The sequence below is a fragment of the Haemorhous mexicanus genome, chromosome 37 (genome assembly GCF_027477595.1).
Source record: "Haemorhous mexicanus isolate bHaeMex1 chromosome 37, bHaeMex1.pri, whole genome shotgun sequence".
Lineage (NCBI taxonomy): Eukaryota > Metazoa > Chordata > Aves > Passeriformes > Fringillidae > Haemorhous > Haemorhous mexicanus.
In genome coordinates this window covers 157,358-183,205 of record NC_082377.1, presented here as the reverse complement: position 1 = coordinate 183,205, position 25,848 = coordinate 157,358, and the positions used below count along the sequence as shown (strand labels likewise).

Here is a 25,848-nt window from a genome sequence, read left to right as displayed (position 1 = left end):
CCCCCGAAAAGGGACCTCCCCCCACCCCCCCACCCCGAGACCCCGCAAAAGGGACCCCAGGGACCCCCCCCAGACCACCGGGGCCCCCCGAGACCCCCAAAAGGGACCCCCGAGACCCCTGGGGTGGGGCTGGGGTGGGCTCCAAGTAACCTCCCCCCCCAAAAAGGGACCCCAGGGACCCCCCGAGATCCCCTGGGACCCGCAGAAGGGACCCCTCCCAACCCCCCAGACCACCGGGGACCCCCCGAGACCCCCAGGGACCCCCGCGAGCCGGCCCCCTCCCCCGGCTGTACATATATAAATATAAATTAAATATAAATTAAATATAAACACAGGGAGCGGCCGCTGGAGAGCCTGGAGTGAGGGACTGGGGGCACTGGGAGGGACTGGGGGCACTGGGAGGGACTGGGAGGTCGGGGAGTGGGTCCTACACATAATGGGGGGCACTGGAGGGGCACTGGAGTGGTACTGGGGGCACTGAGAGGGACTGGGGGGGCACTGGGAGCTACTGGAAGCACTTGAAGCACTGGAGGGGCACTGGGATCACACTGGGAGCACTGGGATCATACTGGGAGCGCTGGAGGGGCACTGGGGGGTTCAGAGAGTGGCACCAGTTGGTACTGGGAGCACTGGGATCATACTGGGAGCACTGGAAATCCCTGTGCACAGAAAGGGCCCCCCCCGCACTCCAGGTGGATTTTCCCACCCCGTCTCCCCCCCCACTCCGCCGTCAATGGTTCCTCCCGGCCCCTCCCCTTCTCCTCTCGGTGACGTCACTTCCGCCCTCCCGCGGCGGAAGCGGCGCTCCCGCAGGGGGCGGGGCCTCTTTGCGGCGCGGGCGGCGGCCATGGCGGAGCCGCGGGTGCGGCGCGGGGGCACCGGGGGGCTCGGGGGGCTCCGGGGGGCGGCCCGGGCGGCTCCGCGGGGCTCGGGGAGGGGGCTGGGCACTGCGGGGGCTGCGGGGAGCCGCGGGCGGGAGGCGGACGGGCGCGGGGCGCGGCCACGCGGTGCGGCCTGGTCCCGGCGTGGTGCGGCCTGGTCCCGGCGCGGGCCCGACCTCACCCCGTGGTCCCACCGCCGCAGGTTCTGGTGATCGATGGGCGCGGGCACCTCCTGGGCCGGCTGGCGGCGATCGTGGCCAAGCAGGTGCTGCTCGGTGAGTGCAGGGCGGCGGCACAGGGGGAACACCGGGAACGGACCCGGGGGAATTACCGGGACCCCCGCGCCGTGATGAGCCCTGTCGGCTGTCGAGTTTGGCGACAATGAGAGGCGCCTACATGCACTACCAGCTGAGCGCGGGGGCACCGGGAATAACGGGGGGGAAACCGGGACTAACGGGGACAAACCGGGACTAACGGGAACAAACCGGGACTAACGGGGCCGGTGCCGCTGTCCCCAGGCCGCCGCGTGGTCGTGGTTCGCTGCGAGGGCATCAACATCTCCGGGAACTTCTACCGGAACAAGCGTGAGTGCCGGGGCCGGACCGGGCGGGTCCGGGTCACCGGGAACTCGTGGGAAGGTTCCAGAAGGTCCCGGGCTCTCGGCGCACACCCCCCAGCCCTGTTTGGGGCGGGTTCAACCTTTCTTCCCATCCTGGCAATCCTCAAGTCCCGTTTCTGAGGGATTCTGCCCCAATTCTGGGCATTCTCCCCATTTTTGATCGTTCTGCCCCATTTTTGACCGGTCCTGCCCCGTTTCTGACCGGTCCTGCCCCGTTTCCCCCCCCCCAGTGAAGTTCCTGGCCTTCCTGAGGAAGAGGATGAACACCAACCCCTCCCGGGGCCCCTTCCACTTCCGAGCCCCCAGCCGCATCTTCTGGCGCACGGTGCGAGGTGAGAGAGACCCCAAATCCCCCAAAACTGCCCCAAAAATCCCCCAAAACAGCCCCAAAATCCCCACCCCCCCCAGCCGCATCTTCTGGCGCACGGTGCGAGGTGAGAGAGACCCCAAATCCCCCAAAACTGCCCCAAAAATCCCCCAAAACAGCCCCAAAATCCCCACCCCCCCCAGCCGCATCTTCTGGCGCACGGTGCGAGGTGAGAGAGACCCAAAATCCCCAAAAACTGCCTCAAAATCCCCCAAAACTGCCCCAAAATATCACACCCCCCCCAGCCGCATCTTCTGGCGCACGGTGTGAGGTGAGAGAGACCCAAAATCCCCCAAAAACTGCCCAAAAATCCCCAAAACTGCCCCAAAATCCCCCAAAACTGCCCCAAAATCCCCAACTCCCCCAGCCACATCTTCTGGCCCCTGGTGCGAGGTGAGAAACCCAAAAACTGCCCCAAAATCCCCAAAAACTGCCCCAAAATCCCCAAAAACTGCCCCAAAATCCCCAAAAACTGCCCCAAAATCCCCAAAAACTGCCCCAAAATCCCCAAATTGCCCTAAACCCCCCATTTTCACCCTAAAAGAATTGCCCCAAACCCCCCATTTTCACCCCAAAATTGCCCCAAACCCCCCATTTCCACCCCAATTGCCCCAAAGCCCCCGTTTTCACCCCAAAATTGCCCCAAACCCCCCGTTTTCACCCCAAAATTGCCCCAAACCCCCCGTTTTCACCCCAAACCCCCCGTTTTTGCCCCAATTGCCCCAAAGCCCCCGTTTCCACCCCAATTGCCCCAAAGCCCCCGTTTTCACCCCAAAATTGCCCCAAACCCCCCATTTCCACCCCAATTGCCCCAAACCCCCCGTTTTCACCCCAAACCAGGCATGCTGCCCCACAAGACCAAGCGGGGCCAGGCGGCGCTGGAGCGGCTCAAGGTGTTCGACGGGATCCCCCCGCCCTACGACAAGGTGGGACCCCAGACCCACCCCAGAATCCCCCAGACTCACCCCAGAGCCCCCCCGGGGTCGGTGATGTCACCTGAACCTACATTGTTTGACTCGTGCTGAGAAAAACCCAAACCTGAGACACCCGGGACCCCTCAGCCCCAAATCCTGAGAAATCCCCCCAAAATCTGTAATTCCCCCAAAAAAACCCAAACCTGAGACACCCGGGACCCCTCAGCCCCAAATCCTGAGAAATCCCCCCAAAATCTGTAATTCCTCCAAACCCTGAGACACCCGGGACCCCTCAGCCCCAAAATCCTGAGAAATCCCCCCAAAATCTGTAATTCCCCGCAAAAAAACCCAAACCTGAGACACCCGGGACCCCTCAGCCCCAAAATCCTGAGAAATCCCCCCAAAATCTGTAATTCCCCGCAAAAAAACCCAAACCTGAGACACCCGGGACCCCTCAGCCCCAAATCCTGAGAAATCTCCCCAAAATCTGTAATTCCCCCCAAAACCCAAACCCTGAGACACCCGGGACCCCTCAGCCCCAAATCCTGAGAAATCCCCCCAAAATCTATAATTCCCCCCAAAAAATCCTCAAAATCCCATAAATCCTCAAAATCCCATAAATCCCTAAAATCCCATAAATCCCCAAAATTCCGTAACACCCCCAAAATCCCACAAATCCCTTAAAATCCCATAAATCCCTAAAATACCATAAATTCCCTAGAATCCCATAAATCCCTAAAACCCCATAAAATCCCATAAACCCCTAAAACCCCATAAGTCCCCAAAATCTCATAAAACTCCTTAAAATCCCATAAACTATCTAAAATCGCATAAATCCCGAAAACCCCATAAATCCCCAAAATTCCATAACACCCCCAATATCCTGTAAACTATCTAAAATTCCATAAATCCCCAAAATCCCATAAAACTCCTTAAAATCCCATAAACTCCCTAAAACCCCATAAGTCCCATAAATTCCCAAAATTCCATAAAACTCCTTAAAATCCAATAAATCCCCCAAACCCCATAACTCCCCCAAACCCCATAAATCCCCCCCCAAACCCCATAACTAACTCCCCCAAACCCCATAACTCCCCAAACCCCATAAATAACTCCCCAAACCCCATAACCCCCCCAAACCCCATAACTCCCCCAAACCCCATAACTCCCCCAAACCCCATAACTAACTCCCCCAAACCCCATAACTCACTCCCCAAACCCCATAAATAACTCCCCAAACCCCATAACCCCCCCAAACCCCATAACTCCCCAAACCCCATAACTCACTCCCCCAACCCCATAAATAACTCCCCCAAACCCCACAACTCCCCAAACCCCATAACTCCCCAAACCCCATAACTCACTCCCCCAACCCCATAACTCCCCCCAAACCCCATAACTCCCCCCCCAAACCCCTTAACTCACTCCCCAAACCCCATAAATAACTCCCCCAAACCCCATAACTCCCCCAAACCCCATAAATAACTCCCCAAACCCCATAACTAACTCCCCCAAACCCCATAACTCCCCCAAACCCCATAACTAACTCCCCAAACCCCATAACTAATCCCCCAAACCCCATAAATAACTCCCCCAAACCCCACAACTCCCCAAACCCCATAACCCCCCAAACCACATAACTAACTCCCCCAAACCCCATAAATAACTCCCCAAACCCCATAAATAATCCCCCAAACCCCATAACTCCCCCCCCACCCCACCTGCCCGGTTTGGGGTTTTGCAGCGGAAGCGGATGGTGGTGCCGGCCGCGCTGAAAATCATCCGCCTCAAACCCACGCGCAAGGTCCGCTGGTTCGGGGGGCTTTGGGGGATTTCGGGGGGCCTTTTGGGGCTTTTTGGGGCCTTTTGGGGGTTTTCGGGGCCTTTTGGGGGTTTTCGGGGGATTTCGGGGGTTTCAGGGATAATTTTGGGGTTTTTATGGGGTATTTGGGGTTTCCAAGGAGTCCCAGGATTTTCGGGGAATTTTCTGGGGTTTTTGGGATTCTAGAGGGCGGCAGGAATTTTTGCCAAGTTATTTTTAGGGAGTTTTCAGGGATTTTAGGGTTTCCTGAGGGGTTTTTAGGTTTTAGGGGAATTTCCTGGGATTCCAGGAAGAATTTTGGGGGTTTTCATGGGGTTTTTGGCATTTCCAAGGAGTTCCAGGATTTTCGGGGAATTTTCTGAGGTTTTGGGATTCTAGAGGGCGGCAGGAATTTTTACCAGGTTATTTTTAGGGAGTTTTCTGGGATTTTAGGGTTTCCTGAGGGTTTTTTTAGGGTTTAGGGGAATTTCCTGGGATTTCAGGGGGAATTTTGGGGTTTTTCTGGGGTTTTTGGGCTTTCCAAGGAGTCCCAGGATTTTTGGGGAATTTTCTGGGGTTTTTGGGATTCTAGAGGGTGGCAGGAATCCTGAGGAATTTTTGCCAGGTTATTTTTAGGGAGTTTTCAGGGATTTTAGGGTTTTCTGAGGGTTTTTTTAGGTTTTAGGGGAATTTCCTGGGATTTCAGGGGGAATTTTGGGGTTTTTCTGGGGTTTTGTGGGGTTTGAAAGGGTTTTGGGATTTCCAAGGAGTTCCAGGATTTTCGGGGGATTTTCTGGGGTTTTTGGGGTGGTTTCGGGGTGGTTTTGGGGTTTTTGGGGTGGATTTGGGGTGTTTTGAGGGGTTTTGGGGTGGTTTGGGGTGGTTTTGGGGGTTCTGAGCCCCCCGTGCCCCCAGTTTGCCGTGCTGGGCCGCCTGGCCCACGAGGTGGATTTGGGGCAGTTCTGTGGGATTTGGGGTGGATTTGGGGTTTTTGGGGTGGTTTTGGGGGGTTCTGGGGTGGTTTTGGGGTGTTTCTGGGGGTTTTGGGGTGGTTTTGGGGTGGTTTTGGGGTGTTCTGAGCCCCCCGTGCCCGCAGTTTGCCGTGCTGGGCCGCCTGGCCCACGAGGTGGATTTGGGGCAGTTCTGTGGGATTTGGGGTGGTTTTGGGGTGTTTCTGGGGGTTTTTGGGGTGGTTTTGGGGTGGTTTTGGGGTGGTTTTGGGGGTTCTGAGCCCCCCGTGCCCGCAGTTTGCCGTGCTGGGCCGCCTGGCCCACGAGGTGGATTTGGGGCAGATCTGTGGGATTTGGGGTGGTTCTGGGGTTTTTGGGGTGTTTTTGGGGTGTTTTTGGGGTGGTTTGGGGGGTTCTGAGCCCCCCGTGCCCGCAGTTTGCCGTGCTGGGCCGCCTGGCCCACGAGGTGGGCTGGAAGTACCGGGACGTGACCGAGGCCCTGGAGGAGAAGAGGAAGGAGAAGGCCAAGCTGCGGTACAACAGGAAGAGGAAGATGATGGTGAGGAGAGGGGGAAACACCCCAAAATTGGGGGGAAAAGAAATCAGGGAAAACCCCAGAAATTGGGGGGAAATGCCCCAAAATTGGGGGGAAAAAAAAAGAAAAATTGGGGGGGAAAAAGAAATCAGGGAAAAGCCCCAAAGTTGGGGAAAACACCCCAAAATTGGGGGGGAAAAACCCAAAAATTGGGGGAAAAAAGAAATCAGGGAAAAGCCCAAAAATTAGGGGGAAACACCCCAAAATTGGGGGGAAAAAGAAATCAGAGAAAACCCTCAAAGTTGGGGGGAAACACCCCAAAATTGGGGAAACCCCCCAAAATCAGGGGAAAACCCCCCAAAATCGGGGGGAAACACCCCAAAATTGGGGAAACCCCCCAAAATCAGGGAAAAACCCCCCAAAATTAGGGTAAAGTCCCCCAAAATCGGGGGGAAACCCCCCAAAATCAGGGCAACCGCCCTTTCCTCAGTGTTTCCCCCCTGTTTTCCCCCGTTTTCCCCCTTTTTCCCCCTTTTTCCCCCGTTTTTGCCCAATTCCCCCGCTCCTGCCCCCTTGCAGAGCCTGCGGCGCCGGGCCGAGCGCAGCGCGGAGAAGAAAGCGGCGCCGTTCACGGCCGTGCTGCGCCAGCACGGGCTGCTGCTGTGAATAAACCAAACTGGGACGGACTGGGAATGAGTCTGAGTCTGACTGGGGGCACTGGGAGGGGCTGGGCCTTACTGGGATGGACTGGGACAAACTGGGGCTGTGGGAGTCTGACTGGGATGGACTGGGCCGTTCACGGCCGTGCTGCGCCAGCACGGGCTGCTGCTGTGAATAAACCAAACTGGGACGGACTGGGAGTGCATCTGCGCCTTACTGGGGGCACTGGGAATGTGTCTGGGCCTTACTGGGGGCACTGGGAGAGGCTGGGCCTTACTGGGATGGACTGGGAGAGTCTGGGCCTTACTGGGGGCACTGGGAATGTGTCTGGGCCTTACTGGGAGCACTGGGAGAGTCTGGGCCTTACTGGGGGCACTGGGAATGCGCCTGGGCCTTACTGGGATGGACTGGGAGTGCGTCTGAGTCTGACTTGGGGGCACTGGGAGTGCGTCTGGGCCTTACTGGGGGCACTGGGAGAGGCTGGGCCTTACTGGGATGGACTGGGAGTGCGTCTGAGTCTGACTGGGGGCACTGGGAGTGCGTCTGGGCCTTACTGGGGGGCACTGGGAGAGGCTGGGCCTTACTGGGGGGCACTGAGAATGCGTCTGGGCCTTACTGGGAAGGACGGGGAGTGAGCGGGCCTCGTTTTGGGGAGGTTTCTGAGCTTTTACTGAGCCACGCCTGGGCAGCACCAGAGCGGCCCTGGTCACTCCGGGGTCACTTGGGGGTCAGAGGTCACTCAGGAGGGTCAGAGGTCACTCCAGCGGTCACTCGGGAGGGTCAGAGGTCACTCCAGCGGTCACTCGGGAGGGTCAGAGATCATTCCAGTGGTCACTTGGGGGTCAGAGGTCACTCCAGCGGTCACTTGGGGGTCAGAGGTCACTCCAGCAGTCACTTGGGGGTCAGAGGTCACTTCAGAGGGTCAGCGGTCACTCAGGAGGGTCAGAGGTCACTCCGGGGTCACTCCAGCGGTCACTTGGGGGTCAGAGGTCACTCCAGCGGTCACTTGGGGGTCAGAGGTCACTCCAGCGGTCACTCCAGCGGTCACTTGGGGGTCAGAGGTCACTCCAGCGGTCACTCCAGCGGTCACTTGGGGGTCAGAGGTCACTCCAGCGGTCACTTGGGGGTCAGAGGTCACTCCGGCCATCTGGGCCCCCACCTGGGCCCGGGCCTCGTCCAGCAGCCGCGCGATGACCTCGCTCTCGGCCAGCGGCATCTCGGGGCTCTCGGTCAGCCCTGGGGGCGCAGGGGGTCAGCGCCCCGGACCCCCCAGCCCCAGACCCCCCCAGCCCTGGACCCCCCAGCCCGGACCCCCCTGGACCACCCCCAGCCCCGGACCCCCCCCAGCCCCGGACCCCCCAGCCCCGGACCCCCCCCAGCCCCGGACCCCCCCAGCCCCGGGCTCCCCCCGACCCTGGGGTTTACCCAAAATCCCGCTGTTTCCCCCCAAATCCCCAGTTTTTCCCCAAATCCTGGTGTTTACCCCCCAATCCCCATTTTTCCCCCCACTCCCCATTTTTCCCCGGTTTTCCCCAAATCCCCATTTTTCCACCCAATCCCCATTTTTCCCCCAGTCCCCAGTTTTCCCCCAATCCCGGATTTTGCCCCAAATCCCCATTTTTCCGCAAATCCCAGATTTTTCCCCCAATCCCCAGTTTTTCCCCCCAGTCCCCGGTTTTCCCCAAATCCCGGATTTTGTCCCCAATCCCGGATTTTGTCCCCAATCCCCATTTTCCCCCAATCCCCATTTTCCCCCAATCCCGGATTTTGCCCCCAATCCCCATTTTTCCCCAAATCCCGGATTTTGCCCCAAATCCCCAGTTTTCCCCAAATCCCGGATTTTTCCCCCACTCCTCAGTTTTCCCCCCACTCCCCATTTCCCCCCAAATCCCGGATTTTTCCCCAAATCCCCATTTTTCCCCAAATCCCGGATTTTTCCCCAAATCCCCATTTTTCCCCAAATCCCAGATTTTTCCCCAAATCCCCATTTTTCCCCAAATCCCAGATTTTTCCCCCAATCCCGGATTTTGCCCCCACTCCCCATTTTCCCCCCAAATCCCGGGGATTTTTCCCCCCACTCCCGGATTTTCCCCCAATCACGGATTTCCCCCCACTCCCGGATTTTTCCCCCCACTCCCGGATTTCCCCCAATCCCGGGGATTTTGCCCCGAACCGACCCCGCAGCAGGCACTCCCGCACGTGCTGGGCCTCGTAGCGCAGCCCGGTGCTGTGGGGGAAGTTGAGGGGCTCGGCCGGGGGGGGCAGCGGGAACCGCTCCCGGCGCCCCCCCCAGAGCAGCTCCGTGGGGCAGTTCATGTGGCTGGGCAGCTGGGGGGCACAGGGGGGCGTCAGGGCGACCCCAGACCCAAAAACACCCCGCAAAACAAACCCCGGCCCCAAAAACCCTAAAACACCCAAAAACCCCCCACAAAACAAACCCCCGCCCCAAGAACCCTAAAACCCCCTCCAAAATCCCCCAAAAATACCAGAACCCCCCCCAAAATCCCCCAAAAACAAACCCCAGCCCCAAAAACCCTAAAACCCCCCAAAATCCCCCAAAAACAAACCCCAGCCCCAAGAACCCTAAAACCCCCCAAAATCCCCCAAAAATACCAGAACCCCCCCAAAAAAAAACAGAAAATGAACCCCGGCCCCAAAAAACCCCAAAACCCTGAACACCTCAAAAAAAAAAAAAAACAAAAACCCTGAAAGCCCCCAAAAAATGAAGCCCCGCCTCCAAAACCAGGCAGGCCCCCCTAAGGCTCGGGGGTTCCGCCCCAAAATCCCGGGGATTCACCCCAAATCCCAGGGATTCACCCCAAACCCCGGGGATTCACCCCAAATCCCAGGGTTTAACCTAAAACCCGGGGTTTAACCCGAAACAGGATTTCCCCCCAGTTCCCGGGTTTTGGGGTGAATCCCTGCGGTTCTGGGGTGAATCCCCGGGGTTTGGGGCCGCCCCGGGTTTTGGGGTGAATCCCCTGGCTTTTGGGGTGAATCCCCGGGTTTTGGGGCCGCCCCGGGTTTTTGGGGTGAATCCCGCGGGTTTTGGGGTGAATCCCCGGGGTTTTGGGGTGAATCCCCGGGGTTTGGGGTGAATCCCGCGGGTTTTGGGGTGAATCCCCGGGGTTCTGGGGCCGCCCCGGGTTTTGGGGTGAATTCCCGGGGTTTTGGGGTGAATCCCGCGGGTTTTGGGGTGAATCCCCGGGGTTTTGGGGTGAATCCCGCGGGTTTTGGGGCCTCCCCGGGTTTTGGGGCCGCCCCGGGTTTTGGGGTGAATCCCCGGGGTTTTGGGGTGAATCCCCGGGGTTTTGGGGCCGCCCCGGGGTTTTGGGGTGAATCCCCGGGTTTTGGGGTGAATCCCCGGGGTTTTGGGGTGAATCCCGCGGGTTTTGGGGTGAATCCCCGGGGTTCTGGGGCCGCCCCGGGTTCTGGGGTGAATCCCCGGAGTTTTGGGGTGAATCCCCGGGGTTCTGGGGCCGCCCCGAGTTTTGGGGTGAATCCCCCGGGGTTTTGGGGTGAATCCCGCGGGTTTTGGGGTGAATCCCCCGGGATTTGGGGTGAATCCCCGGGGTTCTGGGGCCGCCCCGGATTTTGGGGTGAATCCCCGGGGTTTTGGGGCCGCCCCGGGTTTTGGGGTGAATCCCTGGAGTTTTGGGGTGAATCCCCGGGGTTTTGGGGCCGCCCTGGGTTTTGGGGTGAATCCCCGGGGTTTTGGGGTGAATCCCCGGGGTTTTGGGGCCGCCCCGGGTTTTTGGGGTGAATCCCGCGGGATTTGGGGTGAATCCCCGGGGTTTTGGGGTGAATCCCCGGGTTTTGGGGTGAATCCCCGGGGTTTGGGGTGAATCCCCCGGGATTTGGGGTGAATCCCCGGGGTTCTGGGGTGAATCCCCGGGTTTTGGGGTGAATCCCTGGAGTTTTGGGGTGAATCCCCGGGGTTTTGGGGCCGCCCCGGGTTTTGGGGTGAATCCCGCGGGTTTTGGGGTGAATCCCCGGGGTTCTGAGGCCGCCCCGGGTTTTGGGGTGAATCCCGCGGGTTTTGGGGTGAATCCCTGCGGTTTTGGGGTGAATCCCCGGGGTTTGGGGTCACCTGGGCCCAGCCGCGCGGCCCCCCCAGCGCCGCCGCCCCCGGCAGCTCCGCGGCCATGGAGAAGACGAGCGAGGCCAGGCTGCCCCCGGGGAAGGAGAGCGACAGCGACACCGACTCGTCCACGCCTGGAATGGGGCGAAACCGGCGGGAAACGGGCAAAAAACGGGGGGGGGAGAAAGGGGGGGGATAATGGGGGGAAAGGGAGAGAAATGAGACAAGAAAGGGAAGAAAAGGGGGAAAACGGGGAAGAGAGACCCCAGACCCGCCCAGTCCCCTCCCAGTGCCCCCCACAAGTGCTCCCAGTATCCCCAGTCACTTCCAGTGCCTCCCAGCCCCTCCCAGTATCCCCAGTCCCATTCCCAGTCCCATTCCCAGTGCTCCCAGTCCCCCCAGTCCCGCCCCCAGCGCTCCCAGTCCCCATTCCCAGTCCCCCCACTCCCCCCAGTGCTCCCAGTCTCTGTTCCCAGTCCCCCCATTCCCCCAAGTCCCCATTCCCAGTCCTGCTCCCAGCGCTCCCAGTGCTCCCAGTCCTCATTCCCAGTCCCCCCAGTCCCTCCCAGTCCCTCCCAGTCCCCCCAATGCCCCCAGTCCCGCTCCCAGCGCTCCCAGTGCCCCCAATCCCATTCCCAGTGCTCCCAGTGCCCCCAGTCCCCATTCCCAGTGCTCCCAGTCCCCATTCCCAGTCCCCCCAGTCCTCATTCCCAGTGCCCCCAGTCCCCCCAGTGCTCCCAGTGCTCCCAGTCCCATTCCCAGTCCCCATTCCCAGTCCCCCCAGTCCCTCCCAGTGCCCCCAGAGCCCCCAGTGCTCCCAGTGCTCCCAGTATCCCCTCCCAGTGCCCCCAGTGCTCCCAGTGCCCCCAGCCCCGCTCCCAGTGCTCCCAGTGCCCCCAGTCCCCATTCCCAGTCCCCCCAGTCCCCCCAGTCCCCCCAGTCCCCCCAGTATCCCCTCCCAGTGCCCCCAGTGCTCCCAGTGCCCCCAGTGCCCCCAGTGCCCCCAGTCCCCCCAGTCCCCATTCCCAGTGCTCCCAGTGCCCCCAGTGCCCCCAGTGCCCCCAGTGCTCCCAGTCCCCATTCCCAGTCCCCATTCCCAGTGCCCCCAGTGCCCCCAGTGCCCCCAGTGCTCCCAGTCCCTCCCAGTCCCTCCCAGTGCCCCCAGTGCCCCCAGTGCTCCCAGTGCCCCCAGCCCCTCCCAGTGCTCCCAGTCCCTCCCAGTCCCCCCCAGTGCCCCCAGTCCCCATTCCCAGTCCCTCCCAGTGCTCCCAGTGCCCCCAGTGCATACCGCTGGGGTGCAGCACGCCGTGGGCCCGCAGCAGGCCGGGGGGCCGCCCCCCCCCCAGCAGGGCCAGCGCCATCTGCAGCCCGTAGCCCCCCAGGTCCAGCAGGACCCCCCCGCCCAGGCCGGGCTCGCGCAGCCGCGGGACCCCCCCCAGGCAGAAGCCGAGCTCCCCCCGCAGCACCAGGGGGGTCCCCAGAGCCCCCCCGGCCGCCAGCGAGCGCAGGCGGCGCCAGGCGGGGAAGAAGCGGGTCCAGAACCCCTGGGGAGAGAAACTGGGGCTACTGGGAGGGACTGGGAGGGACTGGGGGGACTGGGAATGGTGATAGTGGGGATACTGGGGGTACTGGGGGGGACTGGGGGTACTGGGAGGGACTGGGAGCACTGGGAGCACTGGGAATGGTGATAGTGGGGATATCGGGGGTACTGGGAGCACTGGGAGCACTGGGAATGGTGATACTGGGGATATCGGGGGTACTGGGAGGGACTGGGGGCACTGGGGGAGCGAGCGCAGGCGGCGCCAGGCCGGGAAGAAGCGGGTCCAGAACCCCTGGGGAGAGAAACTGGGGCTACTGGGAGCACTGGGAGGGACTGGGAATGGGGATACTGGGGATATCGGGGGTACTGGGAGCACTGGGAGCACTGGGAATGGTGATACTAGGGGTATCGGGGGTACTGGGAGGGACTGGGAGCACTGGGAGGGGTTGGGGGGACTGGGAATGGGGCACTGGGGGCACTGGGAGCACTGGGAGCACTGGGGGCACTGGGAATGGGGCACTGGGGGCACTGGGAGCACTGGGAGCACTGGGAATGGGGCACTGGGGGCACTGGGAGCACTGGGGGCACTGGGAATGGGGCACTGGGAGCACTGGGAGCCCCACCTCCATCAGGAACACGCCCTTGTCCCGCGCTGTCCCCACGAGCTGCGCGACCTCGCGGGCCCCGAGCGCCATCGGCTTCTCCATCAGCACCGGGCGGCCGTGGCGCAGGAAGAGCAGCCCCGCGGGCAGGTGAGCGGGGTTCACCGTCCCCACGTACACCACGTCTGGGGGGGCGCCCCAAAAATCACATCAGGGACCCCCAAAAAACCCCGATCCCAAAAAACCCCAAAAAACCCCAAAAAAACCCCCAAAAAACCCCCCAAAAAACCCCATCGAACAGCAGCCCCGCGGGCAGGTGAGCGGGGTTCACCGTCCCCACGTACACCACGTCTGGGGGGCACCCCAAAAATCACATCAGGGACCCCCAAAAAAACCCGATCCCAAAAAACAGAACTGCCCCAAAAAACCCATAAAACCCCCCAAAAACCTACAAAACCCAAAAAAAATCGAAAAACCCCAAAAAAATCTCCTCGAAACCCTTTAAAAGCCACCTCAGGGAAGCCCTAAAATACCTGACCCCAAAAACCCCAAAAAACCAAAATTCCTCCCCATAAAACACAAAAAAACCCATAAAACCCAAAAAACCATAAAAACCCCAAAAAACCCCAAATCCCCCCAAAACCCCCACCCCCCCGGCCCCCCCGGTCCCGGGGGTCTCACCCACGCCGGGGTCCCGGGCCAGCTCCTCGTAGGATCCGAACGCCCGGGGCACCCCGAGGCGCCGCGCGAAGGCCCGGGCGCGGCCCAGGTCCCGGGCGGCCACCGCGGCCACCTGGGCACAGCCGGGGTCACCCCAAAATCCCACCCGGGACACCCCAAAACCCCACCCGGGACACCCCAAAATCCCAAAACCCGGGACACCCCAAAATCCCACCAGGGACACCCCAAAACCCCCGGCGCGGCCCAGGTCCCGGGCGGCCACCGCGGCCACCTGGGCACAGCCGGGGTCACCCCAAAATCCCACCCGGGACACCCCAAATTCCCACCCCGGACGCCCCAAAACCCGGGGGACCCCAAAATCCCACCCGGGACATCCCAAAATCCCACCAAGGACAAACCCAAAATCCCACCCGGGACACCCCAAAACCCCACCCGGGACATCCCAAAATCCCACCCGGGACATCCCAAAACCCCCGGGGTTTTTGGGGCCCCGCCCAGGTTTGGGGCCGCGCCCAGAATTTGGGGCCACGCCCAGGTTTGGGGGTGTTGGGGACACGCCCAGGTTTGGGGGTGTCCCGTGGGTTTTGGGGCGCCCCCAGGATTTCTGGGGACACTCCCAGGATTTTTGGGGTCCCGGGGAGATTTTGGGGGGGGGTCCCGGGGGGATTTTGTGGTTCCCCCTGGATTTGGGCCTCCCGGGGGTGTTTTGGGGGGATTTTGGGGGGATCCCGGGGGTTTTGGGGCTCTCCGGGATTTGGGGGGTCCCGGGGGGGTTCGAGGGGTCCCGGGGGGTCCCGGGGGTCCCACCGTGTGCTCGGAGCGGGGCAGGGTCTGCAGGGCCAGCACGAAGTCGTGGCTGATGGCCCCGGGGATTTTTGGGGGGGATCCCGGGGGTTTTGGGGCTCCCCGGGATTTGGGGGGTCCCGGGGGGGTCCCGGGGGTCCCGGGGGTCCCGGGGGTCCCACCGTGTGCTCGGAGCGCGGCAGGGTCTGCAGGGCCAGCACGAAGTCGTGGCTGATGGCCCCGGCCGAGCAGATGCCCCAGCGGGTGGGGCCGGGGGGCGGCCCGGGGGGGGCTCGGGGGCGCTCCGGGCCGGGGCACGGCTGCGGCTCCCGGGCCCGGTCCCGGTCCTGGTCCCGATCCGTGTCCCGGTCCCGATCCATGTCCTGGTCCCGATCCCGATCCTGGCCCAGATCCGTGTCATGATCCCGGTCCCGCTCCCGGTTCCTGTCCCTGTCCCGGTCCCGGTCCGGTCCCAACCCCGACCCCGCTCCCAGTCCCGGCCCGGTTCTTGTCCCGACCCCAGCCCCGGTCCCGTCCCGTCCCAGTCCCGATTCCTGTCCCGGTCCCGGTCCCGGTCCTGACCCTGACCCGGCTCCTGTCCCGGTTCCCAACCCCAGTCCCGGTCCTGTCCCGGTTCCTGACCCCAATCCCGGTCCTGTCCCGGTTCCTGACCCGGTCCCGGTCCGGTCCCTGACCCCAACTCCGGTTCCTGTCCCGGTTCCTGACCTGGTCCCGGTCCTGTCCCGGTCCCTGACCCCAATCCCGGTTCCTGTCCCGGTTCCTGACCCGGTCCCTGACCCCAATCCCGGTTCCTGTCCCGGTCCCTGACCCGGTCCCAGTCCGGTCCCTGACCCCAATCCCGGTTCCTGACCCGGTTCCTGTCCCGGTCCCTGACCCCAATCCCGGTTCCTGTCCCGGTCCCTGACCCCAATCCCGGTTCCTGTCCCGGTTCCTGACCCCAATCCCGGTTCCTGACCCGGTTCCTGACCCGGTTCCTGACCCGGTCCGGTCCCGGTCCGCTCCCTCACCTGCCGGGGCACTCTCGGGGCCCCGCCGGCCCCTCCCCCCGGCGTGGGAAGCTCCGCGCGCCCCACCCCCACCCACGGACGGGGGGGAGGGGCACACCAAAGGGGGGGAGGGGCGGGGGGGCGAGGGCCCCGAGAACCCCTGGGGGGAGCCGGGATTTGGGGGGATTTGGGGGATTTGGGGGGATTTGGGGGATTTCGGGGGATTTGGGGGATTTCGGGGGCATTTTGAGGGTCCCCAATTTTCGGGGATTTCGGGGCATTTTGGGGCATTTTGGGGGTCCCCAATTTTCGGGGATTTTGGGGCATTTCGGGGGGATTTGGGGAATTTTGGGGAATTTTGGGGATTTTTGGCTCCCGGGCTCCCCTCGGGGGCGTGGCCCCCCGAGCACGTGCCGTGGCCACGCCCCCTCCGCGCGGCGCCGCGCTCCCATTGGTCAGGGGCGTGGCCGATATGCAAATGAGCGGCGGATGAACCGCTCCGTTTATTGTCGGCCTGGGGGCGTGGTTTGAGGCGGGGCGTTGCGCGAACCGCGCTCGCTGATTGGCCGCGGGCCGGCGCGCGCTGATTGGTCGAGGTGGGGGCGGGGTGGAACAGCACGCTGTGATTGGCTGAAGGCGAGGGCGGGGCGCGGCCGCGCGTTTCTATTGGTCTGCCGGAGTAGGCGGGGCGGGAGGGAGCGCTGCGATTGGCGCAGAGCGGGAGGGTGGGCGGGGCCTGGAGCGATGGCGGCGGCGGCGCTGCGGTCCCGGGGCGGCGGAGCGGTGAGGGCGGCGGCGGCGGCACCAGTGACCCCAGTGACCCCTCCCAGTGACCCCAGTGACCCCTCCCAGTGCTCCCAGTGACCCCTCCCAGTTAGCCCAGTTAGCCCAGTGACCCCTCCCAGTGCTCCCAGTTAGCCCGGTGACCCCTCCCAGTGCTCCCAGTAACCCCAGTGACCCCTCCCAGTTAGCCCAGTTAGCCCGGTGACCCCTCCCAGTGCTCCCAGTTAGCCCAGTAACCCCAGTGCCCCCTCCCAGTTAGCCCAGTGACCCCTCCCAGTTAGCCCAGTTATCCCGGTGACCCCTCCCAGTGCTCCCAGTTAGCCCAGTGACCCCAGTGACCCCTCCCAGTTAGCCCAGTAAAGCCTCCCGGTGCTCCCAGTTAGCCCAGTGACCCCTCCCAGTTAGCCCAGTTAGCCCGGTGACCCCTCCCAGTAACTCCCAGTTAGCCCAGTGGCCCCTCCCAGTGCTCCCAGTAACCCCAGTGACCCCAGTGCCCCCTCCCAGTTAGCCCAGTGACCCCTCCCAGTGCTCCCAGTGACCCCTCCCAGTGCTCCCAGTTAGCCCAGTGACCCCAGTGACCCCTCCCAGTTAGCCCAGTTAGCCCGGTGACCCCTCCCAGTGCTCCCAGTGACCCCTCCCAGTGCTCCCAGTTAGCCCAGTGCCCCCTCCCAGTTAGCCCAGTTAGCCCAGTGACCCCTCCCAGTGCTCCCAGTAACTCCCAGTTAGCCCAGTGACCCTTCCCAGTGCTCCCAGTAACCCCAGTGACCCCTCCCAGTTAGCCCAGTGCGCCCCCCCGAGGGATCGCTTGGTGCTCCCAGTCTCCTCCCAGTTAGCCCCGTGACTCCTCCCAGTAACTCCCAGTAACTCCCAGTCCCCTCCCAGTAACCCCAGTGACCCCTCGGGGCTCCCAGTGCCTCCCAGTCACTCCCAGTTTCCCCTGGGCCATCCCAGTTCCCCTCAGGCCCTACTGGGGCTCATCCCAGTCCCTCCCAGTGCTCCCAGTGCCCCCCCCAGTCCCTCCCAGTGCCCCCCCCCAGTGCTCCCAGTGCCCCCTCCCAGTGCTCCCAGTGCCCCCCCAGTGCTCCCAGTCCCTCCCAGTGCTCCCAGTGCCCCCCCAGTCCCTCCCCAGTGCCCCCCAGTGCTCCCAGTCCCCTCCCAGTTCATCCCAGTGCCTCTCCAGTCCCCTCCAGTCCCTCCCAGTCCCTCCCAGTCCCCCCCACTCCATTCCCACTCCATTCCCAGTCTCTCCCAGTCCCCCCCAGTCTTTCCCAGTCTTTCCCAGTCCCCCCCAGTCCATTCCCAGTCCATTCCCAGTCTCTCCCAGTCCCCCCCAGTCCATTCCCAGTCTTTCCCAGTCCCCCCCAGTCCATTCCCAGTCCATTCCCAGTCTCTCCCAGTCCCCCCCAGTCCCTCCCAGTCCATTCCCAGTCTCTCCCAGTCTCTCCCAGTCTCTCCCAGTCGCTCCCAGTGCTCCCAGTGCTCCCAGTCCCGCGTGTCCCGGCAATGGCGGCTCCGGGGGGGGTCAAAGTCCGGCTGGGGGAGGGGCAGGGCCTGGACCCCTCCCCCCATGGCCACGCCCTCCCCGCTGCGGGGGCAAACTGGGGTGAACTGGGACAAACTGGGGTGAACTGGGACAAACTGGGGTGAAAATGGGGGAAAATGGGGTGAAAATCGGGTAAAAATGGGGCAAAAATGGGGGAAAATGGGGTAAAAATGGGGGAAAATTGGGTTAAATGGGGTAAAATGGGGGAAAAATGGGGTAAATATGGGGTAAAATGGGGTAAAAATGGGGTAAAATGGGGTAAAATGGGGTAAAATGGGTAAAATGGGATTAAAATGAGGTAAAAATGGGGTAAAAATGGGTTTAAATGGGGTAAAAATGGGGTAAAAATGGGTAAAGATGGAGTTAAATGGGGTTAAATGGGGTAAAAATGGGGTAAAATGGGGTAAAAAGGGGTAAAAATGGGGTAAAATGGGGTAAAAATGGGTAAAGATGGAGTTAAATGGGGTTAAATGGGGTAAAAATGGGGTAAAATGGGGTAAAAAGGGGTAAAAATGGGGAAAAATGGGGTTAAATGGGGTAAAAATGGGGTAAAATGGGGTTAAATGGGGTAAAATGGGTTAAAAATGGGGAAAATGGGGTAAAAATGGGATAAAAATGGGGAAAAATGGGGTAAAATGGGGTAAAAATGGGATTAAAATGGGGTAAAAATGGGGTAAAAATGGGGTAAAATGGGGTAAAAATGGGTAAAATGGGATTAAAATGGGGTAAAAATGGGGTAAAAATGGGTAAAATGGGATTAAAATGAGGTAAAAATGGGGTAAAAATGGGTAAAATGGGGTAAAATGGGTAAAAATGGGGTAAAATGGAACCAAACTGGGGCCGAAACGGGGTGCAATGGGGCCAGACTGGTCCAGACTGGTCCAGACTGGAGGCTGTGCCCCTCCCCCAGGTGCTGGCGACGCTGCTGCGGCCCCGGCGCGGCTACAAGAGCACCTTCAGGGTGAGGAGGGAAACCCAAAACTGCCCCAAACAGCCCCAAAACAGCCCCAAAATGAACCCTGAAATAAACCCCAAAATAAACCCCAAAATATCCCTTAAAATAGCCCCAAAAGAGCCAAAATATCCCCCAAAATATCCCCCAAAATATCCCCCAAATAGCCCCAAATTACCCCAAATAAATCCCTAAACACCCCGCATGACCCCAAAATCCCCCCAAATGAATCCCAAAATCCCCCCAAATTACCCCAAATCCCCCCAAATCCCCCAAAATGACCCCAAATCCCCCCAAATCCCCCCAAAACGACCCCAAATCCCCCAAAATCCCCCAAAATGACCCCAAATCCCCAAATAAATCCCAAAATCCCCCCAGATGACCCCAAATCCCCCCAAATGACCCCAAATCCCCCCAAAATGACCTCAAATCCCCAAAATCCCCCCCAAATCCCCCCAAAGCAACCCCAAATCCGCCCAAAATGACCCCAAATCCCCCCAAACGACCCCAAATCCCCTCCAAATGACCCCAAATCCCCATATGACCGCAAATCCCCCCAAATCCCCCCAAATGACCCCAAACCCCCACAAATCCCCCCAAATCCCCCCAAAACGACCCCAAATCCCCCCAAAATGACCCCAAACCCCCCCAAATGACCCCAAATCCCCCCAAACGACCCCAAACCCCCTGTATGACCCCAAATCCCCCCAAATCCCCCAAAACGACCCCAAATCCCCCAAAATGACCCCAAATCCCCCCAAATCCCCCTGTATGACCCCAAACCCCCCCAAAACGACCCCGACTCCCCCCAGGCCTCGGAGCTGGAGCTGCAGCGCTCGGGGGCCCCTGGGACCCCCCCGGCCCCCCGGGATCTGCTCTTTGGGAAGGTTTTCACCGACCACATGCTGACGGTGGAGTGGGAGCGGGCGGGGGGCTGGGGGCGCCCCCAGATCCGCCCCTTCCAGGAGCTGCGGCTGCACCCGGCCTCCAGCGCCCTGCACTACGCCGTGGAGGTAACGGCGGCTGAAAGATCCCCCAAATCACCCCAAAACTGCCCCAAAATCACCCCAAAAACAGCACAGAAACTGCCCAAAATCTGCCCCAAAGCTGCCCAAAGTTACCCCAAAAAACAGTCCAAAAATCTGCCCCAAAACCAGCCCAAAGTTACCCCAAAAAACAGCACAGAAACTGCCCAAAAACTGCTCAAAAACTGCCCAAAGTTACCCCAAAAAACAGTCAAAAATCTGCCCCAAAACTGCCCAAAGTTACCTCAAAAAACAGTCCAAAAACTGCCCCAAAACTGCCCCAAAATCACCCCCAAAACAGCACAGAAACTGCCCAGAATCTGCCCCAAAACTGCCCAAAGTTACCCCAAAAAACAGTCCAAAAACTGCCCAAAGTTACCCCAAAAAACAGTCCAAAAACTGCCCCAAAATCTGCTCAAAAACTGCCCAAAGTTACCCCAAAAACTGCCCCAAAACTGCCCAAAGTTACCCCAAAAAACAGTCCAAAAACTGCCCCAAAAACTGCTCAAAAACTGCCCAAAGTTACCCCAAAAAACAGTCCAAAAACTGCCCCAAAAACTGCCCCAAAACTGCCCAACTGCCAAAGTTACCCCAAAAAACAGTCCAAAAACTGCCCCAAAAACTGCTCAAAAACTGCCCAAAGTTACCCCAAAAAACAGTCAAAAATCTGCCCCAAAACTGCCCAAAGTTACCCCAAAAAACAGTCCAAAAACTGCCCCAAAACTGCCCAAAGTTACCCCAAATAAACAGCCCAAAAACTGCTCAAAAACTGCCCAAAATTACCCCAAAACCAGCTCAAAAATATCCCAAATCACCCCCCAAATCCAGCACTACGCTGTGGAGGTGTGTGGGGCTGAAAATCCCCAAAAATCCCCCCAAAAACGGCCCCAAAATCACCCCAAAAACGGCCCCAAAATCACCCCAAAAACGGCCCCAAATCACCCCAAAAACGGCCCCAAAATCACCCCAAAAACGGCCCCAAAATCACCCCAAAAACGGCTCCAAATCACCCCAAAAACGGCCCCAAATCACCCCAAAAACGGCCCCAAAATCACCCCAAAAACGGCCCCAAATCACCCCAAAAACGGCCCCAAAATCACCCCAAAAACGGCCCCAAAATCACCCCAAAAACGGCCCCAAAATCCCCCCAAAAACGGCTCCAAATCACCCCAAAACCGGCCCCAAATCACCCCAAAACCACCCAAAATGGCCAAAACCACCCAAAATGGCCAAAACCACCCCAAAATGCACAACCCCCCCCATCCCCTGCAGCTCTTCGAGGGCCTCAAGGCTTTTCGGGGCGACGACGACAAAATTCGGCTTTTTCGCCCCGAACTGAACATGGAGAGGATGCAGAGATCGGCCCGGAGGGTGTGCCTGCCTGTGAGTGCCCAAATCACCTCAAATCACCCAAAATCACCCCAAAATCACCCCTGCAGGGTGTGCCTGCCTGTGAGTGCCCAAATCACCCAAAATCACCCAAAATCACCCGAAATCACCCCAAAATCACCCCTGCAGGGTGTGCCTGCCTGTGAGTGCCCAAATCGCCCCAAAATCACCCAAAATCACCCCAAAATCGCCCCAAAATCACCCAAAATCACCCAAAATCACCCCAAAATCACCCCAAAATCACCCCTGCAGGGTGTGCCTGCCTGTGAGTGCCCAAATCGCCCCAAAATCACCCCAAAATCACCCCAAATCACCCAAAATCACCCCAAATCACCCCAAAACACCCCAAATCACCCCAAAATCACCCCTGCAGGGTGTGCCTGCCTGTGAGTCCCCAAATCACCCAAAAACACCCAAAATCACCCAAAATCACCCCAAATCACCCCAAATCACCCCAAATCACCCCAAAATCGCCCCAAAATCGCCCCAAAATCACCCAAAATCACCCAAAATCACCCCAAATCACCCCAAAATCACCCAAAATCACCCCAAAATCACCCCTGCAGGGTGTGCCTGCCTGTGAGTGCCCAAATCGCCCCAAAATCACCCCAAAATCACCCCAAATCACCCCAAAATCACCCAAAATCACCCCAAATCACCCAAAATCACCCCAAAAACCCTCAAAATCACCCTGAGACTCTCCCAAAATATCGAAAATTTAAAAAAAAAATTCCCAGCCCCATTCCCAGTCCATCCCAGTCCCTCCCAGTCCCCCCCAGTCCCCCCCAGCCCCATTCCCAGTTCCCCCCAGTCTATCCCAGTTCCCCCCAGTCCCTCCCAGTTCCCCCAGTCCATCCCAGTCCCTCCCAGTCCCCCCCAGTCCCCCCCAGCCCCATTCCCAGTTCCCCCCAGTCCCCCCAGCCCCATTCCCAGTCCCTCCCAGTCCATCCCAGTGCCCCATCCCAGTCCCCCCCAGTCCCTCCCAGTCCCCCCCAGTCCCTCCCAGTCCCCCCAGTCCCTCCCAGTCCCTCCCAGTCCCCCCCAGCCCCATTCCCAGTTCCCCCCAGTCCATCCCAGTTCCCCCCAGGAGTTTGACGGGCGGGAGCTCCTCGAGTGCATCCGGGCCCTGGTGCGGCTCGAGGGGCGCTGGGTGCCGCGGGACCCCCAGAGCAGCCTCTACATCCGGCCCACCTTCATCGGCACCGAGGTGGGCGGGGGTCCCGGGGGTCCCGGGGGGGGTTGGGGAGGGGTCCCGGGGGGGTTTGGGGGGGTTTGGGGTGAATTCCGGGGGGTTTGGGTGCCGCGGGACCCCCAGAGCAGCCTCTACATCCGGCCCACCTTCATCGGCACCGAGGTGGGCGGGGGTCCCGGGGGGGATTTGGGGAGGGGTCCCGGGGGGTCCTGGGGGGATTTGGGGGGATTTGGGGTGAATTCCGGGGGGTTTGGGTGCCGCGGGACCCCCAGAGCAGCCTCTACATCCGGCCCACCTTCATCGGCACCGAGGTGGGCGGGGGTCCCGGGGGTCCCGGGGGGGTTGGGGAGGGGTCCCGGGGGGTTTGGGGGGGGGTTTGGGGGGCTTTTGGGGTGAATTCCGGGGGGTTTGGGGGTGCTGGGGGCTCTGGGGGGATTTTGGGGGTTTGGAGGAGGATTTGGGGCGATTTCAGGGGTTTTCAGGTGGTTTTTCGGGGCGGTTTTTGGGGGTGATTTTCGGGGCGGTTTTTGGGGTGATTTTTGGGGGTTTTGGGGTCGTTTCGGGGTCCCTGATGTGTTGTCCCCCCAGCCCACCCTGGGGGTCGCGCCCCCCGGCCGTGCCCCCCAGTTCGTGCTGCTCTGCCCGGTCGGGCCGTGCGCAGTTTGGGGCAGTTTGGGGCAGTTTGGGGCAGTTTGGGGCAGTTTGGGGCAGTTTGGGGCAGTTTGGGGCGGTTTTCGGGGCAGTTTGGGGCAGTTTTTGGGGCAGTTTGGGGCAGTTTGGGGCAGTTTGGGGCAGTTTGGGGCAGTTTTTGGGGCAGTTTGGGGCAGTTTGGGGCAGTTTGGGGCGGTTTTCGGGGCAGTTTGGGGCAGTTTTTGGGGCAGTTTGGGGCAGTTTGGGGCAGTTTGGGGCAGTTTGGGGCAGTTTGGGGCAGTTTTTGGGGCAGTTTGGGGCAGTTTTTGGGGCAGTTTTTGGGGCAGTTTGGGGCAGTTTGGGGCAGTTTTTGGGGCAGTTTGGGGCAGTTTGTGGGGCGGTTTTTGGGGCAGTTTGTGGGGCGGTTTTTGGGGCAGTTTGGGGCAGTTTTTGGGGCAGTTTGGGGCAGTTTTTGGGGCAGTTTTTGGGGCAGTTTGGGGCAGTTTGGGGCAGTTTTTGGGGCAGTTTGGGGCAGTTTGTGGGGCGGTTTTTGGGGCAGTTTGGGGCAGTTTTTGGGGCGGTTTTTGGGCGGTTTTTGGGGGCGGTTTTTGGGGTGATTTTCGGGGTGGTTTTTGGGGTGATTTTTGGGGTTTTGGGGTCGTTTCGGGGGTCCCTGATGTGTTGTCCCCCCCAGCCCACCCTGGGGGTCGCGCCCCCCGGCCGTGCCCCCCAGTTCGTGCTGCTCTGCCCGGTCGGGCCGTGCGCAGTTTGGGGCAGTTTGGGGCATTTCGGGCAGTTTGGGGCAGTTTGGGGCAGTTTGGGGCATTTCGGGCAGTTTGGGGCAGTTTGGGCAGTTTTTGGGGCGGTTTTTGGGGCAGTTTTTGGGCAGTTTTTGGGGCGGTTTTGGGGTGGTTTTCGGGGCGGTTTTTGGGGTGATTTTTGGGGTTTTGGGGTCGTTTCGGGGGTCCCTGATGTGTTGTCCCCCCAGCCCACCCTGGGGGTCGCGCCCCCCGGCCGGGCCCTGCTCTTCGTGCTGCTCTGCCCGGTCGGGCCGTACTTCCCGGGGGGCTTCGGGCCCGTCCGGCTCCTGGCGGACCCGCGGCACGTGCGGGCGTGGCCGGGCGGGGCCGGGCACTGCAAGCTGGGCGGGTGAGTGACCACCGGAGTGACCACCGGAGTGACCACCAGAGAGACCACTGACCCATGGGAGTGACCACTGACCAGAGTGACCACTGACCACCGGAGTGACCACCGGAGTGACCAGTGACCCATGGGAGTGACCACTGACCCATGGGAGTGACCACTGACCACCGGAGTGACCAGTGACCTATGGGAGTCACCACTGACCACTGACCAGAGTGACCAGTGACCACCAGAGTGACCACTGACCCATGGGAGTGACCACTGACCCATGGGAGTGACCACTGGGGGGTGGGGAGTGAGTGACCACGTGCGGGCGTGGCCGGGCGGGGCCGGGCACTGCAAGCTGGGCGGGTGAGTGACCACCGGAGTGACCACCGGAGTGACCACCAGAGTGACCACCAGAGTGACCACCAGAGTGACCACCAGAGTGACCACTGGGCAGGGGGAGTGACCACCGGAGTGACCAGTGACCACAGTGACCATTGACCCATGGGAGTGACCACTGGGGGGTGGGGAGTGACCACCAGAGTGACCACCAGAGTGACCACTAGGCAGGGGGAGTGACCACTGACCCATGGGAGTGACCACGGGGGGGTGGGGAGTGAGTGACCACGTGCGGGCGTGGCCGGGCGGGGCCGGGCACTGCAAGCTGGGCGGGTGAGTGACCACCGGAGTGACCACCGGAGTGACCACCGGAGTGACCACCAGAGTGACCACCGGAGTGACCACTGACCACCGGAGTGACCACCGGAGTGACCACCAGAGAGACCACTGACCCATGGGAGTGACCACTGGGCAGGGGGAGTGACCACCAGAGTGACCAGTGACCTGAGTGACCACCGGAGTGACCACCGGAGTGACCAGTGACCAGAGTGACCACCAGAGTGACCACTGACCACCAGAGTGACCACCAGAGTGACCACTGACCCATGGGAGTGACCACCGGAGTGACCACCAGAGTGACCACCAGAGAGACCACTGACCCATGGGAGTCACCACTGACCACTGACCAGAGTGACCACTGACCACCAGAGTGACCACCAGAGTGACCACTGGGCAGGGGGAGTGATCACTGACCACCTGAGTGACCACTGACCAGAGTGACCACTGACCCCTGGGAGTGACCACTGACCACCAGAGTGACCAGTGACCACTGGGGGGTGGGGAGTGACCACTGACCCCTGGGAGTGACCGCCGGGGGTCTGGGAGGGCTTTGGCGTTTTTGGGGGCTTTTGGGGTTTCGTTTTTGGGGGTTTTTTTGAGGGATTTTTGGGTAAATTTGGGGGGCAGTTTTGGGGTATTTTGGGGGGTTTTGGGGGTATTTTTGGGGGGTTTTTGGGGGGGTTTTTGGGGGTCTTTGGGGTGCCCCCATGCGTGCCCCCTCCCCAGGAACTGCGGGCCGTGCCTGGAGCTGCAGGAGGCGGCGCGGGGCCGATTTTGGGTTATTTTGGGTTATTTTGGGGATATTTCATTGCGGTTTTTTGGGGGGTTTTTTGGGGGGGGTTTTTGGGGGTCTTTGGGGTGCCCCCCATGCGTGCCCCCTCCCCAGGAACTGCGGGCCGTGCCTGGAGCTGCAGGAGGCGGCGCGGGCCCGATTTTGGGTTATTTTGGGTTATTTTGGGGATATTTCATTGCGGTTTTTTGGGGTATTTTTGGGGGGGGTTTTGGGGGGGTTTTTGGGGGTCTTTGGGGTGCCCCCATCGGTGCCCCCTCCCCAGGAACTACGGGCCGTGCCTGGAGCTGCAGGAGGCGGCGCGGGGCCGATTTTGG

The 25,848-nt window shown here is 60.8% G+C and overlaps 3 protein-coding genes and 1 non-coding gene across 4 annotated transcripts; 3 read left to right on the top strand and 1 right to left on the bottom strand.

Annotated features, from left to right (window-relative positions):
• The first annotated feature begins 718 nt into the window (after positions 1-718).
• RPL13A (ribosomal protein L13a) lies at positions 719-6,753 on the top strand. Its single transcript, XM_059872653.1, has 8 exons — positions 719-862; positions 1,084-1,156; positions 1,400-1,465; positions 1,731-1,832; positions 2,708-2,793; positions 4,526-4,585; positions 5,969-6,091; positions 6,647-6,753. The coding sequence occupies exons 1-8, from the start codon at positions 734-736 to the stop codon at positions 6,731-6,733; spliced, it is 726 nt and encodes a 241-aa protein (XP_059728636.1). The 5' UTR covers positions 719-733; the 3' UTR covers positions 6,734-6,753.
• LOC132341306 (small nucleolar RNA Z195/SNORD33/SNORD32 family) lies at positions 1,221-1,299 on the top strand. Its single transcript, XR_009490149.1, has one exon. It is a non-coding gene; the product is annotated as a small nucleolar RNA Z195/SNORD33/SNORD32 family (small nucleolar RNA).
• Positions 6,754-7,372: 619 nt separating the features above from the next.
• On the bottom strand, positions 7,373-14,828 carry DHDH (dihydrodiol dehydrogenase; the record flags this gene model as incomplete). The annotated part of the gene is made up of 7 exons (XM_059872598.1): positions 7,373-7,963; positions 8,905-9,055; positions 10,818-10,942; positions 12,097-12,352; positions 12,972-13,135; positions 13,632-13,743; positions 14,439-14,828. Coding segments are annotated over 7 exons (1,485 nt in total), but the record flags the coding sequence as incomplete, so codon positions are not given.
• Positions 14,829-16,005: 1,177 nt separating this feature from the next.
• LOC132341233 (branched-chain-amino-acid aminotransferase, mitochondrial-like) lies at positions 16,006-25,842 on the top strand (the record flags this gene model as incomplete). Its single annotated transcript, XM_059872597.1, has 7 exons — positions 16,006-16,204; positions 18,658-18,708; positions 19,512-19,712; positions 20,997-21,107; positions 22,201-22,320; positions 23,924-24,084; positions 25,797-25,842. Coding segments are annotated over exons 1-7 (729 nt in total), but the record flags the coding sequence as incomplete, so codon positions are not given.
• Positions 25,843-25,848: the final 6 nt, after the last annotated feature.

Bases quoted from the DNA above. Each gene is read 5' to 3' on its own strand.
- RPL13A (XM_059872653.1), top strand. From the start codon at position 734: ATGGTTCCTCCCGGCCCCTCCCCTTCTCCTCTCGGTGACGTCACTTCC. The intron at 1,833-2,707 runs GTGAGAGAGACC...ACCCCAAACCAG, and splicing joins CTTCTGGCGCACGGTGCGAG to GCATGCTGCCCCACAAGACC. The intron at 6,092-6,646 runs GTGAGGAGAGGG...GCCCCCTTGCAG, and splicing joins ACAGGAAGAGGAAGATGATG to AGCCTGCGGCGCCGGGCCGA.